General features: G+C 56.0%; 1 protein-coding gene across 1 annotated transcript in view; it reads right to left on the minus strand.

The window, feature by feature from the left end:
- Window positions 1-12,194, minus strand: part of FBN3 (fibrillin 3) — a 63,191-nt gene extending 50,997 nt beyond the window's left edge. Inside the window, 13 exon segments of the mRNA XM_057708789.1 lie at window positions 3,354-3,479; window positions 3,607-3,726; window positions 3,797-3,940; window positions 4,346-4,531; window positions 4,643-4,795; window positions 7,931-8,056; window positions 8,191-8,316; window positions 8,430-8,627; window positions 10,412-10,507; window positions 10,746-10,829; window positions 11,157-11,255; window positions 11,832-11,914; window positions 12,049-12,194. Coding sequence (XP_057564772.1) covers window positions 3,354-3,479; window positions 3,607-3,726; window positions 3,797-3,940; window positions 4,346-4,531; window positions 4,643-4,795; window positions 7,931-8,056; window positions 8,191-8,316; window positions 8,430-8,627; window positions 10,412-10,507; window positions 10,746-10,829; window positions 11,157-11,255; window positions 11,832-11,914; window positions 12,049-12,194 — 1,687 coding nt within the window.
- Window positions 12,195-17,215: the final 5,021 nt, after the last annotated feature.

The following is a 17,215-nucleotide window of genomic DNA, read 5'->3' on the forward strand; positions in this document are numbered from 1 at the left end:
ATGTTTCAAATGGGGACGCGCCAGGCGGCTCAGTGGATAAGACTCCACGCTCCCAATGCAGGGGCCCGGGTTTAATCCCTGGTCGGGGAACTGGATCCCACATGCATGCTGCAACTAAGAGATCACATGCCACAAGTAAGGAGCCTGTGAGCTGCAGCTAAGGAGACCACGTGCTCAACTGAGACCCAGCGCAACCTAATTAATTAATTAAAACACATACACACACAAATCAACCATACCCCAATAAAAAATAATTAAAAAATTAAAATGGTTAAAATGGTAAATATGTATATTTCACCACAATAAAAAATGCCCCCAAAATTGAACAAATGAGGTAGTGTTTGCATGACAATTATTAATGTACTAAATGCCACTGAATTGTTCCCTTCAGAAGGGTAGGAATGTAACAGATACATACTACTGTACATAAAATAGATAAACAGGGCTTCCTAGGTGGCGCAGTGGTTGGGAGTCTGCCTGCCAATGCAGGGGAAACGGGTTCGGTCCCTGCTCCAAGAAGATCCCACATGCAGCAGAGCAACTAAGCCCGTGTGCTGCAACTACTGAAACCCACTCGCCTGGAGCCCGTGCTCCACGACAAGAGAAGCCACGGCGATGACAAGCCCGTGCACCACAATGAAGAGTAGCCCCCACTCGCTGCAACTAGAGAAAGCCTGAGTGCAGCAACGAAGACCCAATGCAGCCAATAAGTAAATAAATAAATTAATTAAATAAAAATTTTTAAAAAAGGTAAAATCTAAAATTGAAAAAAATACCAATATTTAAAAATAAAATAAAATAGATAAACAACAACCTCCTACTGTATAGCCCAGGGAACTATATAGTCAGTATCTTGTAATAAACTATAATGGTAAAGAAAAAAGGGTTAAAATGGTAAATTTTACACTATGTACATTGTGCCACGATTTTTAATAATGCAAAAAAGAATTGCATAAATGAGATGGTGGTTGCACACCATTGGAAATATTCTAAGTGCCACCAAATTGTTCACTTAAAAATGCTATGTTTATTTTCCTGCAAAGAAAAGTTTGAGTAAATGTGGTTGTACAACATTGGGAACTACTCAATAAATGCCACTGAATTTTTTGCTTTTAAATGATGAAATTTATCTGTGTGAATCTTACTTGAATTTAAGAAGAAAAGGGTAAAAATCAGCTAAGAAGAAAATAGTCTAATTTAAAGGAAGGCGGTAGGTGCAGAAACGATTTGTTTACCAAAGTATTAGTTTTGAACAATAAAGGACTGTACCAGAAGGAAGGAAGGAAGGAAGGGAGGGAGGGAGGGAGGGAGGGATAAAAGGAGGGAAAGAAAATAAAAAATGAATAAAAGGTCCACACCAAAACTTGAACCTTCATAACGGCATTATCCACAACAGCAAAAAGTGGAAACAACCCAAATATCCATCAATTGATGACGGTATAAACAAAATGTGGTCTACTCATATAATGCAATGCCATTTGACAATAAAAAGGAACGACATTCTGACACCTGCTACAACATGGATAGACCTTGAAAACATGATGCTGAGTGAAAGAAGCCAGTCACAAAAGACCACAGAGTGTGTGATTCCATTGATACGAAATGCCCAGAACAGGCAAATCCATGGAGACAGAAAGTGGATTAGCCTAGTGCCAAGGGCTGGGGGGGAGAGAGACAGAGGATTCTGGAATGACTCTTAATGGAGAGGAGGTGATAAAGAGGTTCTAAACTGAGATTGCAGTAATGCTTGTACTAAAAACCACTGAGGTGCACACTTTAAATGGCTACTTTTATGGTATGGAATGATATATAATAAAGATGCTAAAAAGGTTTTTAAAAATGAAAGAATGCACAGGGAACAATACTCAATATTTCGTAATAACCTATAAGGGAAAAGAATCTGAAAAAATACATATGTGTATATATGTATATGTATATATACATATATATGCATATCTGAATCACTTTGCTTAACACCTGAAACTAACACACTATAAATCAACTGTATTTCAATTTTAAAAATTCAATTAAAAAAATAAAATCTGGGACTTCCCTGGCTGTCCAGTGGTTAAGACACCTCGCTTCCACTGCAGGGGGCATGGGTTCATTCGCTGGTCAGGGAACTAGGATTCCACATGCCGTGAGGAGCGGCCAAAAATTTTTTTTTAAATTAAAAAAATAATAACAGTAACAAATAAATACAATTTATATATACCAAGGGGAAAAAAAAAGATCAAACTGATTATTTCAACTCATTGGTTACACACTATGCAGAGATCTGAAGGCAACATTAAAGACTTTATGGTAAAATTTAAAACAATGAATTAATCACAATTAATCAAAATCAATTTTAGTAGATAACAGCTAACTAAGAAAAAATTATGTAAATAAAAATAATGATTTACACATGGAAATAAATTACTGTACCTGTAGTTACTGCTAAGAAAATAGCTAATTTAGGGACTTCCCTGGTGGCACAGTGGTTAAGAATCCGCCTGCCAATGCAGGGGACACAACTTTGATCCCTGGTCCGGGAAGATCCCACATGCCATAGAGCAACAAAGCCCATGAGCCACAACTACTGAGCCTGCGTGCCACAACTATTGAAGCCCGAGTGCCTAGAGCCCGTGCTCTGCAACAAGAGAAGCCACCGCAATGAGAAGCCCGAGCACTGCAATGAAGAGTAGCCCCCACTCGCCACAACTAAAGAAAGCCCACGTGCAACAAAGACCCAACGCAGCCAAAAAAATAATAAATAAAGTTCTTTAAAAAAAAAAAGAAAATAATTTAATAATCAACTTTCTAAATGTATCTAAAAATCAAAAAAAGTAAACAATCTGCAAAAAAACAAAGAATGAATGTAGAAAGGAAGAATATCCTTTCTGATGAGGGAAGACTGTAAGGCAGTTCTCCTCAGAGTGACAGAAGAGAACACAGGGGCCCCAGTGGCCCCCACAAGCTGTGGGGAGAATGGATGACACCCCTCAACCCCACAGGGAGCAGAGATCGGGGCGCTCTCCACAGTCCTGACCCACCTCTCTTGGAGGCCAGACTCTCTGGGGGACGGGTGAGGGGCGGCAGGGGCAGACAGCTGACGGCACAGTCTTTGCCCCAAAGGCCGCTTCCTGGGATTCACGGAATGAACTGAGGAAGGAGAGGGTGAAGGAGTGGGTAGGGGGCGGACAGAGCACAAGGAGGACCTCAGATGGGCTGGTTCGGCTCAGAACGGGGAGCAGAGGACCCACCGTAAGGAAGGAGGTGGGTGATGGAGCAGGAGCGGCAAGATGCAAGATGCAAGATGCAAGCTACTGGGGCCCAGAAGCCCCCTCCCCACCCGCCCCTGCTCAACTCACCCACACAGTTCTTGCCGTCAGGGCTGAGCTCGAAGCCTGCGTTGCAGACACACTGGAAGCTGCCTTCCGTGTTGACACAGCGGCCCTGGTAGCAGAGGCCACTGCCGGCAACGCACTCGTCCACATCTGGGTGGGTTGGGGGGAGGCAGGCGGGCAGTCAGCAGGCGTCCTTCCAGCCCCCAGACTCTAATTCAGAGGCAGGGTCTACTAGCCAGGCCCCCTGTCACCCCCACTCTCCGCTGGACGGCCATACCCACGCATGCCTGCTTGGTGGGCGTCGCCTGAAAGCCCTCCGGGCACCAGCAGTGGTAGGAGCCAGGGGTGTTGACGCAGTCTCCGCGGAGGCAGGGGCTGCTGGCACATTCGTCCACATCTGCGGGCAGAGGACCCTGAGCCCCAGCCTGGCAGGCTGCACCCCCACCCCTACCCCGGCCGCCGCTCACCGATGCACTCCCCCCGGACGTCCTGTGTGTAGCCCGCGTTACACTCGCAGCGGTAGCTGGAAGAGGTTGGCAGGCAGCGGCCATTGAGACACAGGTTGGTGAAGTGTCGGCAGATGTCGATGGTCTGGTTCAGCGTGGCTGTGCCTGCAAGTGGGGCCGACGGGGACACCTGAGCCAGGGCTGGTCCCCGGGTCTGGGCCTCGCCTCTGGGTTCAGACACCCGCTCAGAGGCTGGGACCCCAGCCCCTACGGCCAGACTCTCCCACTACAGCCCAGAGTCCCTCCCTAGATTCACACCCCCACCCTGGCTGAGACCCCCAGATCCCCCACTATGGGGCCAGACTCAGACTCCAACCCTAGACCCTCACCCAAAGCCCAAACCCTGCCTTGGAGGCCAGGGTCCCCAATTTAGACCAACCCGCAGGCCACTGTCAGTACTCTCATCCCTACTGCCCAGGCCAGAACCCCCACTCCAAAGCCCTGACCCTCCATCTCTGAAGCCTGGACCCCCTTCCTCCAAGGGAGGAGTCTCGGACCCCAAGACCTCACCAATGTTGGCGTCACCAAGGCCCAGGCTGGGAACCCCACGCCCACTGGAGCCGTGGGGACTGTGTCGGGCCGGCCCCAGGCCAGGACCCACACCACCACTGGATCCGAAGCCAGGGAGGCCAGGGAAGGAGCCAGGGTAGGAGGGCAGCAGCGGGAGGCCCAGGGCACACAATCGCTGGAACTCATCTGCAAGGAAGTGGGGTTGGAGGCCAAGCCTGCAGTCGTACCCCAGGATCTCAACCCACAGGCCAAGCTCTGGGGGCAGAGGAAGGTGGGAGGTGGCTCCAGGCCACTCACCAGAGCCCCGTGGAGGACACAGCTCAGGGGTCGGGCCAGCCGCCCAGCACCTGCCCTTGTCACAGCAGCACTGCCTGTGGGTGTAGTGGCCAGCCAGGTCTCCGGAACAGCGGCCCACGATCAGCGCCGAGAAGCAGGTGCCAGCACGGTGGTCTGCGGTGGGGGGTGGGAGTGAGGATGGGGTCGGGAGGATCAGTTACCAGACTTCAAATACCAGCACGATCTGCAGGACAGACCTCCTTGCTTCTCTGTGCCTCAGCTGCTCCATCCATGGACGGGAGATGCTCAGAGCACTCCCCTCACCTCGGAAACGTGTTGCGGACTACACTGTATCTGGCCCATGGCCAGTCCTCACTGAGTGAGGATCTTATCACTACGATTTCCAAATTACCCCGGGGGGGAGGGAGACAAGCTCATGCCAAGCAAAAGTGTTCCAACAGGGAGTTCCCTGGTGGTGCAGTGGTAAAGAATCCGCTTGCCAGTGCAGGGGACACGGGTTCGATCCCTGTCAATCCCTGGTCCTGGAAGATACCATATGCCTCGGAGCAACTAAGCCCATGCACCACAACTACTGAGCCTGCGCCTCTAGGGCCCACAAGCCACAACTACTGAGCCCACGAGCTGCAACTACTGAAGTCCGTGCGCCTAGAGCCTGTGCTCCACAACAAGAGAAGCCACTGCAATGAGAAGCCTGCACACAGCAACGAAGAGTAGCCCCTGCTCGCGGCAACTAGAGAAAGCCTGTGTGCAGCAACAAAGACCCAATACAGCCTAAAAATAAATAAATACATTAATTAATTAAACTGTACATATTAAAAAAAAAAAAAAAAAAAAACAGTGTCCCAGCATGGGTAATAAGCTCCCCATCACCATGGGTATGCAACCACACATCACTGTGGGTATTCAACCACACTGAGGAAGACCCCTGCTTCAGGGGGTTGCCCCGATGGAAGTCAAGCTGGGCGCTCAAGGGTAGATGCCGGGATCTATAGCTGTGCACCTGCCAGCCCCGGGTATTCTGGGGACACCTAAGAGGCTGTGAATTTGAGGAGGGGCTGGAGGAGCAGACTGGTGGACTGATGGCTGCAACTCCTGTGGAGATCAAGGCAGAGGCTCCCCAGGTATGAAAATCATGGACACACTTCCACCGTGCCCTCGAGTCTGATGGCTTTATATGGTGATCAGATTTCTTGGGCTCTGACTCAGAGCGTATTTTTAGGTTTGAAAACCCACAAATGTTGGCCAGGGGCCCACAGTGGAAAAGCCTCTCCCACCAGCCAGGAGGGACCTTGTGGATGCCCCGGAGCTGCCCTAGGCTGAGAAAACAGCAAGCGTTTCTACCTCCCCAGGCACACCCCATGCACCTGGCGGGAGGGTGAAGGGAGGTACACCCAGGTGGACGTGTGGGAGTCAGGACTCTGCACTCCTAGCACCATCCCTGGCCCTGGAATGGGACTGGGTCTGTCCAGGCCAGAAGAAGTCAACAGACTTGTTCAAGGTCACACAGCTGCTGGAGAGCGAGGGGGGATGGGAACCCAGAACCCAGAACCCTGAACCCTGGAGGATCTGACCAAGCAGCTGCCTCTTAAGAGCGAAGATGAGACAAAATGCAAGAATTTTAACCAAAATGATGCTGTCTTTGCTTATTAAGCGCCTACTGTGATCAGGCCCCGCTAAGCCGTCACAACACCAATTTCACTGCTCTGCTGTCTTTGTGAACGTGTACTGATTGCCCCTACCTCCAGCCCTGGGCAAATCGCTCCATAAATTGTGGGTAAGTGAGTAATCCTCCCCATGTGGGTAAGTACTGCCGTTATCTCTGTTTCACAGATGAGGCAGCTGAGGCCCAGAGAGGTTAAGTCGCTTGCCCAAGGTCACAGAGTGTGCAAGCAGCTCGAGTAGCTTTGGAATCCAGGACAGGATTCCAAGCCCATGTTCAGTGGGTACCTGACATTTGGTTCAAATCTAGGCTCTGCTATTTAGTAGCTGGGAAAGGCCCCCACAGTCCAGGGACGTGCCCAGAGGGGCCTCCATGCCAGCCAACATGGCCTCCAGAGGTGGAGGAATACATAAGTCTGGCACTGGCCGCAGCACACTGGCAGAACTCCAAACACAACATTCCCGGTTCTGCCTGGTAAAGACCCAGCCTGAGGGGCCCGAGTGCTACTGGAGACCTGACAAGCCCACCCTGCCTCCCCAAACCAAGACTCTGCCCATCCTCTACCACAAGTGTTCCTGTCTGGTCCTGCTGGCCACTGGCAACCTCTAAAGTCAGTGACCAGCTCATCAAGACAGCAGGACGGGGGGTTTCCCTGTGGTCCAGTGGTTAAGAACCCGCCTTCCATGCAGGGGACGTGGGTTCGATCTCTGGTCGGAGAACTAAGATCTCACATACCATGCGGCAGCTAAGCTCGTGCACCGCAGCTACTGAGCCCACGTGCTCTAGGGGCTGCGCGTCACAATGAAATATCTCGCATGCCGCAACCAAGACCCGAAGCAGTCAAATTAATTGGTTAATTAGAAAGGAAAAAAAAAAAGACAGGAGCACAGCGAGTGAGAGCCCACGATCCCTCTGCCCCAGCCAGGTGGGTAGGGGGAATTACAGGAGGGTGAGGGGTGAGTATCTAGGGGAAGGCACAGCCCAGAGGATCCCATCCTGGCTGGGGTTGGGGAGGCGGTGTTGGTCTGGGGAACTGGGTGTGGGTAGCTATCTGTTCTGGACGTGTGGATTTGGCTTAAGCAAACCTCCCCTCTCTGGGTCTCAGTTTATCTCAAACCAGTGTGGGGGAAGATAGGGTACTCTTAAAAAGTCTTCGGGAGTGGAAAGAGGGATACAGAGATGGGGGCAGAAGAGCATAAAGATGGAGGCCGGAGGACCAGAGGGGCATGGAGATGGGGGCTTGAGGGGCACAGAGGCAGGGCCAGAGAGGCGAGAAAGGCAACCAGTGAGCCAGAAGGGCATACAGTCCGAAGAGCAGAGGGGCACAGGGTGGGGGAAGGGAGTGCAGTGGAGTGAAGCCAAGAGATGGAGACAGGGGACCAGAGTGCTAAACGGCACAGAGATGGGGGCTAGTGGGGCTTGCAGACTGGAGTCCAGAGAGCACGAAGGCCAATGGTTAGGCAGCCAGCATTTTCGAGGGGATGGAAACCAGGGTCCCAAAAGACAGAAGTACTCAGAAATCAAAGGACGAGAGGAGCCCGATGGCCACAGGGGTGCAAGACAGATGAGCAAAGGGTCTGTCTCCTACCTGCTCTCTGCCCCGCCAGCCCCCTTGGGCCCTGGCTCACCCAGGCATCGGGTACCGTCCAGGCTGCTGGCATAACCACGGGGACAGGTGCACACGTAGCTCCCCACTGTGTTGGTACAGCCGCCCCCGGAGCAGAGGCCTGGTATGCTGAGACATTCGTCTACATCTACGTAGACAGATGCCCGGTCAGAGCCAGGTGCCCCTCCAGCCCTACCCCGCCTCCTCCTCCTCCTTGCAGGGGAGCCTGAGCCGCCCAGAGTGGAGAGGAGGTCCCAGCTGGAAACTCTCCCCATCGCCCACCTTCACACTTGAAGCTGTTCTCACTGAGCCGGTGTCCAGCTGGGCAGTGACACTCAAAGGAACCCACAGAGTTGACACAGCTGCCCCCCTGGCACAGGCCTGGGACAGCCTGGCACTCATCCACGTCTGCAAGGGAATGAGAGGCCCGTCAGAGTAAGAAACCAAGGCTGCCAGGGGCTCCCACTCAGCCCTGGCTCCCAGGACCTTTGTCCTCATGCACTGCCCACCCCCCCACTCACCCTGGCAGGCCCCCGTGTGGATATTGGGGATGAAGCCCCGGCGGCAGGGGTGCGGCTGAGCAGGGCAGAGCTCACACGGGAGGCCCCAGGCCCGGCCCACAGTGGCACAGCAGAGCGCCTTGGTGCAGACGACGCCTGTCAGCTGGTGCTGGCATCCCTCAGGGCCCACTCGCCCAAAGCAGGGCCCTGTCCGGTAGTCTGCAGGGCAGATGGATGTGGGCCGCTGGCCTCAGGCTGCCGCCACCCCATAGTCTCCTGCATTTCCATCCCAGCACACCCAGCTCAGGCCTCTACCTCTCTTGCCCGGACCACTGTGGTGGCCACCTTCCCAGCCTTCCTACACCAACACACCAGGTTTTTTTCCTAACATGAAGCCCTTATTCACACTGTTTCCCTTCTGTACCTGATGAACTCCTATTCACCCTTCAAAACCCTTTCTCTCCAAAGCATTCTCCAACCAACCTCCAAGAGAAGCCATGACCTCTAAGCCTACAAAGCCCAGAGCATGTCTGGAGACCTCCACCCCTCCTTTCAGGCCTGGGCAGGGACCCATGGATGCCCTACTGGAGTGACTGTCTCATCCCTGAGCACATGTCTGGCTCTGCCAACTCTCCTAGACTTTGGGAGGGACCCAGCATCCACCCAAATGCTCTGAACCCTCAACTCTACATCCCTGACACCCCCCGCACCGTGCCCCCCACGCAGCCAAAGGTGGTCTCATTGGTCCTCCCACCGCCGTGCACGGGCCCAGATGTGACTTCCTGGCTCCATCCTCCAGATGGCTCCAATCAAGAGGCTGGCACTAGACCAAGGGAAGCCCCTCCCAGAAGGCAACGCCAAAGCCAGCCCCCAGGCCCGCATGGAGGAGGGGAGACCCACGACAGTTCTGACTTTCTAAGGCAAAACACAGTTCCCAGAATCTCCCCTCAGTCACCCAGGGCCCTGGAACCCCACTCACTCCTGCCTAAGCAGCCAGCCCTGCCTCTCTCTGGGGTCCCCACCCCCCAGTCCACGCCTCTCCTCTCTCACCCTCCCCACTAACGTTCACTTTCCCGCAGCCAACCCGATTGCTCCCCCTCTTTCAGCCCAAATTCCAGCTCTGTTTTCTTGCCAAATCCAGTTTCCAAAAGCCCACCCTCGAACCGAGGTAAGCCCCAGACCCCCCAGCTTCTGATTCGTGGCTATACCCTCTCCAACCCGGTTTTGGCCACAGATGGGCCTCCTCTCCCAGCAGCACCCCCGACACTGGGGTCCGTCCCAGGGCCCTGCCAATCTTCGCCTTCCCGGGCTCCTTGGCCACACAGGGCACTCTGATGGCTCCTGCAGCCGGAAAGCTCGCCAGCCTGGGCATCCTCAACACCATCCACTCCTGTTTGCGTTCTCCTTCTTAGCCGCCGGTGGGCTCCATTTCAGCCCCTCAAATCTCCCTTCCTTTTCTTCCCCCCAAACCTTAACCATCTGCTGGGCTTCAGGCCCCGTGGATGGGACAGCCCCAGGCCTCGGTGTCCAGCTGCCTCCTGGGTGACCCACAGGCTCCCTGGTTAACACTGAGCCTCGGGATCTTCCCCCTCCCTAACCCCAGCTGCACCACCTTCCCCCCAGTTTTCGTCCCTGCCTCCATCCCTCCCCTTGCCCCGTACATCCAACTTCTCACAAAACTTCATTGCTTCCACTGTCTTTGTCTGGGCAACAGCCTCCCAACAGGTGGACCGCCCCCCACCGCCCATCTCAGCCCGTGGGATCATTTTGACAGTGGGGTGCAACATAAGGGAGCTAGTCCATCTCATGAACTCCAACTTATCCCTTCCTACAGGAAGCCCTCCGTGACTCCCTTCCCTGGAACTGATGGTTTCTCTGCCCTTCACAGCAGCAGGGACAGCAGGAAGAAGGTCAGCTGGATCCTCCCAGGGCCTGGCCACATCTCTGGGGCTGCCAGGAAGCCCTCCACCCCCTCCACCCCTTCCCCATGCTCAGCTTGCTACCTCTCTCACACTGAGGTCCCATGAAGCCGTACACACAGGCGCAGCGGCTCGGCCCGATGCAGCGGCCCCCGTTGTGGCAGCCGTGGTCACAGATGGCTGTGGAGGAAGGGGGTGTGTGGCCTGAGGTCCCGCAGCAGAAGAGGGAGCTGGGGCCTGAGAGAGACCTCCTTCGTGCAGGAACCCCCACAATCTGGCCCAGATCGAGTGATAAGACGGTGACCGTGAGTGTGTCCCCTCCAGTCCTGGTCCCTGAGGAGTGACCCCATGGGCGGTGGGCAGATGGCAGCAGAGACCTGACCTCTGGAGTCCCAAGCCCAGTTAGGAGGGTACTCACGTTGCCCACACACGGTGCCCGTGTAGCCCCTCTACCCCCCTCGGCAGCTGCCCGCATTCATGCAGCTCACGCTGCACCCTGACCCTGCAGGCAGTGGGGAGAGACACACAGGAAGGCCCCAAGACGCACGTGCAAGGCGCTGGGACCAGATGCACGGGCTCTGGTCCTTCAGCAAAACCAGCCTGGGCTCCCAGAAGCTTCGGGAAGCCTCTCACTGTCTCCTCCCACCCCTGGGGGGATCACTTTATTTTTTTAAGCTTATAATTGTTTTTTAATTTTTTTCTTGGCCGCGCCACGCGGCATGCAGGATCTTACCCGACCAGGGATCGAACCCCGGCCCCCTGCACTGGGAGCGTGGAGTCTTAACCACTGGACCCGCAGGAAAGTCCTGGGGGGTCACTTCCTGCTCACCTCGGCTCACCCCGCAGCTGGGGGCCAGCTTCCCATCAGCACAGGCGCACAGGTTGGGTCGGGAGCAGAAGCCCTCGCCGCAGGCATGTCTACAGATGGCTGGAGAGCAGCGGGCAGCGGTCAGGGCCAGGAAGGGAATCCACCAGCATCCCCACCCCACCGACGTCCCGGGGACCCAAGCTCTGCTGGAGCCGTCGGGAGAGAGGTAAGGACAGAAGCTGGAGGGGCTGGGGCACTGGCTGTAGTGTTGTGAAGGAGTGGGGGAAACGAGGGGGGTCTCCTGGGAGCAGAGTCAGATTCTAGACACCCTAGAATGGGGTGGGGTGGGGGCGGGGAAACAGACAGACAGAGAGAGAGAGACAGATTGAGAGACACACACAGAGAAAAAGACAGACACAGACAGTGATAGAGACAGAAACTTAGAGAGAGACCAGGACAGAAGGAGACAGACTGACCCACAGTCAGACAGACACACGGAAGTCGTGAGGCAAAGCAACACGGTCGGGTGGCCTGGGAGCCTGCGGACAGAGGCAAGAGCCATTCCTGTGGCTGAGGCAGATGTCGCAGGCCAGGTCCACTTTTAAACAAGGCTGGACTTGCTGGCAGTAGGAGAGCTGCCCCAGTGTCCCCTGCCTGCGCCCCCCGCCCCCCGCACTGGAAGTCAGCAGTACTCACGCACGACACACCGGTTCCCACCGGGCAGCGTCCTCCAGCCGGGGCAGCAGTAGGCGTGAAAGCGGGAACCACACACGTTAGGCCTTCAGGAGAGCAGGCATGGCTGGTGAGCCCCTGCCCCAGCTGGACGTCCCCTGGGCCTCGTCCCCCCACCTGGCAGGACAGCCCAGCCCAGCCCACATCCCAGGGGCCTCTCAGCATCCCGGGTACCACACACCCCTGCAAGAAGCCTGGGCTGCCACGCCTGCGCACACGTCCGAGACCTGCAGGCTGCACGGCCCCATCCCAACGGCCCTGGACTCCCGCCACGCATGACAGGGCTGTCCAGGCCAGCAGGAGCCGAGCCAGGGGGCCCCAGGCCATGGTGAGGGTGCCGGCCCCTCTCCTTGTCAAGCACAGACCCTCCAGAACCATGACGTGTCCCTCGGAGGCTGTGAAGAGGAAGCAGAGTCAACCTCAGCAAGAAGCCCCTGGCCACGGGGGACCCAGGAGAACCAGGAACAGTGGGACGGCTGCTGGGATGGAGAAACGGGGTTGTGGGAGCCCAGGGAGGCATCCAACCCTGACCCACAAGCAGGTGAACAGTCAGGGGAGGCTTCTTGGAGGAGGTGTGATGTCTCAGCGTTGGAGTCAGCCAAGAGAAGGGTGTTGGGGCAGAGACAGCACACTGAGAGCAGAGACAAGAAGATCATGAGCCCTTGAGTGGAGGGGAGAAGGAGGGCGGGCAGCCCTGGTGTTTCAAGAGTGCATACCTGTCTAATGGAGCTTCTACTTGTAGGTCAAGGGCAATTGAGAGCCCTTGAAGGGCTTTAAGTGGGAGGAACAAGGGCAGAAATGGGTGTTTGATGGAGTGTGCAAGGGCTTGGAGGGGCCCCAGAGGAAGCACTAAGTTGAGAAGGCTGGGGCAGGCATCCAGATGAGAGGAAAGGATTCCAGAAGCAGGGGGCACAGGCTGGAACTTCCCAATGGACAGAACACCCCTCTGCCCAGCAGGGAAGGGACAGCTTTTGTGCCCACTTCACAGAGGAGCAAATGAAGGCCATCACACATTTAGTGAGGGGCTGGATGGGAGCTGAAGCCCAGGCAGAGGGGAGGGAGGGGAAGAAGATCAAGGGTACCCTACCCTCCAGGAGGTGGCTGGCTCTTTCCTGGACCTGGAAGGATGGGAGGGAGGCAATAGGGACTCAGCCACTCTTGGCAGAGGAGATGACCAGGCAGAGGTTAGGAGGATGGAAGCCGAACCCTCAGGGAACAGAAGGCAGACCCAGTGGCCTTCATGGGGGCCCCTTCCAAGTCCCACTTTCCGCACCAGGCAGGAAAAGAATTGGGCCTGGGTGCAGAATGGACGGGGATTCTGCTGTGTGCCCTCGGGCTAGTGGCTGCCCCTCTCTGGGCCTTGGGGTGATATGAGAGTCTGACCAGGTGGTCCCAAGGTCTTTGGAGAAGGAAAAGACCTTTGTCACCTTTGGCGGGGAAGCAAGAAAGAGTCGGCCCGGCTGGGGAGGGGCACCCCCTTCTTGCTTCCAAGCTGTCCAGGCTGGTCTGCGCTCCGAAGACGCCTTCTCTGGGGAGCCTCCGGGCCCGCGGGGCCTCCATCTCTCCGGCCTGGCCTGACCCAGCTGCCCCCTCACCCCCCACTTTGCCTCTGAGAACCGCGCCCAAGAGTTCGTGGAATGAATGAGCCGGGACGGCGCGCACTGCACGGGGGAACCGGGGGCCGAGAAGCGAGGAATCCCGGGCTCCGCCGACGAGGATGGGGCGCGCGCCCGCAGAGCCCGTGGGCCGCGTTCTCCGCAGGGCAGGGCCCGGCACGCGGGCCCGGGAGCCGCGACCGCGCTCGGCTCCGCCCTCACCTGCGGGACAGGGCCCGGCTGCGCCCGCCGCCCGCGCCCACACCGGGGCCGAGCCCCTGCCGCCCGCGCCGGGTCCCCGCGCCCCACGCCGGCGCCGCGCGGAGCGCCAGGAGGGGAGGGGGCCGGGCCCGGGGCTGCCGGCTGCAAACAAAGGAATCCCCTCCCCCTCCGGCGCCCCGGCCCCCTCCTCCCGCGCCTGCCTCCCCCTCCCCGGCTGCTCTCCGGGTCCCCCGCCCGCCGCCGGTCCCGCGCTTCCCCTACCTGCCAGCCGGCGCGCGTGGGGGCAGGCGCCGCGAGCGGACGCGCGGGGCTCGGCGCTGGAGGGCCGGGTCGGCGCGGCACGGGGGGCCCGGGGCGGGAACGCGAAGCCGAGAGGCCGACCCCGCCGAGTTCCCAGCCCAGAGCTGCCACTCGGGGGGCGGGAGGGGGGGTCGGGGGCGGGAGGAGTTGGGGGAGGGCGCGTTTGCACCTCTGAAGCTCCCGGGGCGGGGGCCGGGGGCTCCGATCCTGGGCGGGGGGGGGGGGGGGGGGAGGGGCTGGAGCGGGGGGAGGGCCTGGGGCTCCGGGTGAAACTCCGAGGGGCTGAAGCAATGGGATGGGGGACACGGAGCCCAGGCGTGGGCTGAGACGCGGCGTGGGGAGGCTGTGGGGACCGCGTTTTCGGATAGAAATTGAGCTGGTGGTGCCCTGAGATGGGGCAGCGATTTGGGGTGGCCTGGAAGAGAGCCAGGCCTGAAAGGTCCTGGGACTCACCTGGAGGGCCTCTCCTAAGTCCTCCCGAGCCGCCGCCGCCGCCGCCGCCTCCTTCGCGCAAGGCGAATTCCAAGGGGGACTCGGGAATCTTACCTGGCGCCTGGAGCCTAGATTCTTAACTAGACTAAGATCCGGAAGCCCCTAAAAATACTGTATAGGCAAAACGCCTGCCAAAGATGCGTTTTCTAGGGAGGAAGTCCACATTTTCCATCTGATTCTCAAAATGAAGAGTTTGACAATTCAAAAGTTCTAGACTTTCTGAGTCTCAGTTTCTCCACCTGTCACAGGGGCTGAATTTCAGAATTTCTGCTCCCTAGCTGGAGTTCATATCCCAAACAAAAATTTCTAGCTTTCCCCACTATCTTCCCACCTCTGAGAACAGACGCCACAAGTGACATGGGGATTAGTCAGAAGCTGTTTGTTGGACCTGAAAGTGTTACTTCCCTCAGCAAACTCCTATGCATCTGGCAAAGCCCGGTTCAAAAATCCCCTCCCCATGCTGAAAATGTTAGTTTACCCTATTGAATTCCCAAAGCTGATTTGCTTAGCGTGCCTCCATCATAGCACTTCTGGAATGTAATAAATAAATAGCAAGATAACAATTTGAGCTGCTATTTATCAGGTGCTTATGTGCCAAGCTTGGTATTAAGAGTTTCATACACATTACCTCATTTAATTACCAAAAACTCTACAAGGGAGATAGGTCTTATACTCTCCCAGTATGAGTCCCAAGAGACAGACCTGGACTCTATGACATTCCTGGGCCAGAGAGAAGGACCCCAGGAGGGGAGAAAGAAAGGAGCATTCTGCCTGGGAATGGGAGTATGGAACATGTGAGGCTGGAGCTTTCGGGGAGGGGAGAAAGGGAAGAAAGGGAAGAGGGAAGCTGGAAGGGTAAGCCGAGGTCAGGAGCCCTCCGAAGGGTCCCCCAACCTCTGAGGGGAGCCATGGTGGGCTTCCAGGAATAGGAGCCACTCTAAAGGCTGTTCTACGGGGTCTAGAACTGGGTCTGGGGAACAATGAGGGCTCTAGGGCTGGGCTGGGGAAGTATGAGGCAGAGGCAACCTTTGGGGACAAGATTCAAGGCATCCTGGCTGAGGGAGTGGGGGTTCCTGGGACCTGTGAGGAGGGTCAGGAGGGGTGGTGAGGTGTGCAGAGGGTGAGGTAGGGAAGGAACCTCAGGATCAAGTTGACAGAGGTGTGGAATTCCAGCATGGGAGGAGCCAGCTTCCAGGGATGCCTGTGTCACTCCTTCTTAGGCTCCTTCGCCAAGGTCCACCCTGGTCTGCTCTTCAGCCACCAAGCGTGTCTTACACGGGCACTGAGATAGTCTCCAGCTGCCCCCAAAGTAGCCCAGCATCCATGTGGAATGTGGAGAGGGACAGTCCCACACCAGGGACACGGCATGACAGATACTTTGATGACTAAGCTCTGGGGAAGGCTGGTGGATCAGGCAGTGGTTCTTTCTAGAATTCTCCCTACCTGCTCTCCAGAAGCCAGGGGAGGAGGAATCCCTCAGGTGTGGCGAGACACAGGCAATGTGGAGCTGTTGGAAGTCTCAGTGACACGTGGAAGTTGTTACTGACCACAGGGAGTGAGTGTGTCTTGTCATTACACCCTCCTCACTACATCTCGTTTTCCACTGCCTGAGTCTATTACACTGGAGTCCATTATCGATACAATCACTCTATTACATCATGCTGTCATGAAGGGACATTTAGGCTCTCACTTCCCCTCCAGCATCCTAGTGACACCCCAACACTGTCATAAGGGTAGAGCAGTCTCCCTGTCCATATTACATGATCACCAAATTCCTATTACAGGGTCACCTGTCAGTGCCACCCACCCTCTCATTGTCACCCATCCATGAGACACCTCTCTGTTTTCCAGTTTGCTCCACTGGCTGGGACATTCATGTTGACTCCTGTCACCTTCCTAGCTTTCCCCTATTGCTGTGACATTGTCACCCATGAACAATTGTACCGTCACCCAGAGTGTCAGGATCCTTAAACAGCAAGCAACAGAAATCAGTCTCGGCAGAAAGGGTGCTTGGCTGTGTGCAGAATCCCTGAGAGGCTGGAGACCCAAGCTTGAGGGTTCTGCAGCCAGCAGAGTCACCCCCAAATAGCCCACATATCTGGTCCCACCAAGACATCATCTTTTCCCTCTCTGCTCCGCGGGCTCAGATGGTGCTTAATGATCTTGGACACTGGAAACCAGGGCCACCGTCAGCAAAACGGAGTCCAGGGGATCCACTTCTGAAGCTGGCATCCATCAAAGTTCAGGGCGGAGTCACCTTGCTGCAAGGGGACTGGGAGAACAGGGATCCGGAGTCTTGAAGTTGTGTTGTGTGATCCACCTCGAGAAAGGGGTACACCCCAGACCCGGGAAAAGGTCATCTGAGTCACCTGTTGGCCAAGGAGATGGCAAAGGTCCTATATGTTGTGCTGTCCCCATCTTATCAGTAGCCACTGTACCTGCTCCACCATCTCCCTACTGTCACCCGTCACCATGGCTCTGTCTTTTTTTTTTTAATTAGTTAATGTATTTATTGGCTGCATTGGGTCTTCATTGCTGCACGCGGGCTTTCTCTAGTTATGGCGAGTGGGGGCTACTCTTCGTGGCAGTGCAGCAGCATCTCCGTACAGTGGCTTCCCTTGTTGTGAAGCACAGGCTCTAGGTAAGCGGGCTTCAGTAGTTGCAGCACACGGGCTCAGTAGTTGTGGCTCGCGGGCTTAGTTGCTCCGCGGCATGTGGGATCTTCCTAGACCAAGGCTC

Source organism: Hippopotamus amphibius, chromosome 15 (genome assembly GCF_030028045.1).
Source record: "Hippopotamus amphibius kiboko isolate mHipAmp2 chromosome 15, mHipAmp2.hap2, whole genome shotgun sequence".
Classification (NCBI taxonomy): Eukaryota; Metazoa; Chordata; class Mammalia; order Artiodactyla; family Hippopotamidae; genus Hippopotamus; species Hippopotamus amphibius.